Raw genomic sequence first — 1,532 nt, 5'->3', positions numbered from 1 at the left:
AGGCTGGCAGCAAATAGGTGGCTGGCTGGAGTACGGAGCAATCAATGGTTCTTCTTCGTCTTCTTGGAGGGCAAAGGAGAAAGCAGAACTTAAACCATGGAGCAAAGTCTGGATGCTTTTTAGTAATGGTTTGCCTGGTTTAGTGTACTGCAACCGATCAGGTGGATTTCTTGTGCGGCTGGAGCGTTTCAGAGGTTGGTCCTCAATATCCAGAGAAATTGAATCCACTGGTGAGTGAGGTTCTTCAGCATGACTGGAAATGTCTGGTACATCAGGCTCTTGTACGTCAAGTCCTGCATTATCTGGAGTATCAGGATCTGGAGAGAGACTTCTTTCAACTCTGGAGACCTCTGCAGGATTGATTTGTTCAGAGTCAATTTCAGGTTCCTCACTGTATATTGATAGTTGTTCCTCTTTAACAGTTGTGGGTTCCCCTTCCACAGGTTTGAGTTCATCTTCCTCAGCATCACTGTCCTCTTCAGTTACAGGTACTGGAGATTGTGTGGAGGGAACAAACTGTTCAGTGCTTGGAACAGACTGCTCGACAGGAGGTAGGTCAATATCACTGGTAAATTTGACAGGTTCGACAGATGATGGAATGTACAGAGGTGGATCAATTAGTTCATCCTCTGATGGATCCTCTTCATCATCAGCAGATACTGGAGAAGACACAGGAGATTTCTTTTTATCTCTGGTAGATGTTTCTTCTTCAGGAACAGGTAAGTACCCACATGGCAATAAAAGGTCTCGATGCAGGGTTCTTAGTGGCTTGTTCTGGCCTTCCGGTCTGACTGTGTACACAGGAAGATTGCCGGCTTTCTTCACAACAATATACACAGACGACTCCCACTTATCTGCGAGTTTGTGTTTCCCTCTTAGTCGCACGTTCCTCACCAAAACTCTGTCTCCAATGTCCAGTTCTGATGCAGTAACTTTTCGGTCAAATCGGGTCTTGTTACGTTGCATCACCTTAGCCGAGTTCCTACTGGCCAGTTTATAACTTTCCTCCAAGTGGGACTTTAACTTCTGCACATATTGTGTGTGGGAGGAAAATCCATCCTTACTTAATGGCAGTCCAAAGGCTAAGTCCACTGGTAGGCGAGGTTGGCGTCCGAACATCAGCTCATATGGTGAGTATCCTGTAACATCGTTTTTTGTGCAGTTGTAGGCATGCACTAGAGGTTTTACAAAGTCTCTCCAATGAGTTTTTTCCTTTTCAGTTAGTGTTCCTAGCATGTCCAGCAGTGTTCGATTAAAACGTTCAACAGGATTTCCTCTTGGATGGTATGGAGTGGTTCTTATTTTGTGAATGTTGGCCATTTTGCAGAGCTCTCGAATGGTTCTTGATTCAAAATCTGAGCCCTGATCACTGTGCAACTTTTCTGGAATGCCGTAATGCACAAGAAAATTGTCCCACAAACATTTAGCAACGGTCTTGGCTTTTTGGTTTGAGGTAGGCACAGCAATGGCATACTTTGTGAAGTGGTCTGTTATCACAAGAATGTCTTTGATTCTGCGATCCGGTTCTACAG

General features: G+C 44.7%; 1 protein-coding gene across 1 annotated transcript in view; it reads right to left on the bottom strand.

Moving 5' to 3' along the window:
• The window catches only part of LOC106534683 (uncharacterized), a gene marked incomplete at its 3' end in the record, with an annotated part of 3,073 nt that continues 1,541 nt past the window's right edge, over positions 1-1,532 (bottom strand). Inside the window, 1 exon segment of the mRNA XM_014031389.1 lies at positions 1-1,532. Within this exon segment, the coding sequence (XP_013886843.1) occupies positions 1-1,532 (1,532 nt within the window).

Source organism: Austrofundulus limnaeus, unplaced genomic scaffold, assembly GCF_001266775.1.
Source record: "Austrofundulus limnaeus strain Quisiro unplaced genomic scaffold, Austrofundulus_limnaeus-1.0 Scaffold1243, whole genome shotgun sequence".
NCBI lineage: Eukaryota > Metazoa > Chordata > Actinopteri > Cyprinodontiformes > Rivulidae > Austrofundulus > Austrofundulus limnaeus.
This window is presented reverse-complemented; position numbering and strand designations above follow the sequence as displayed.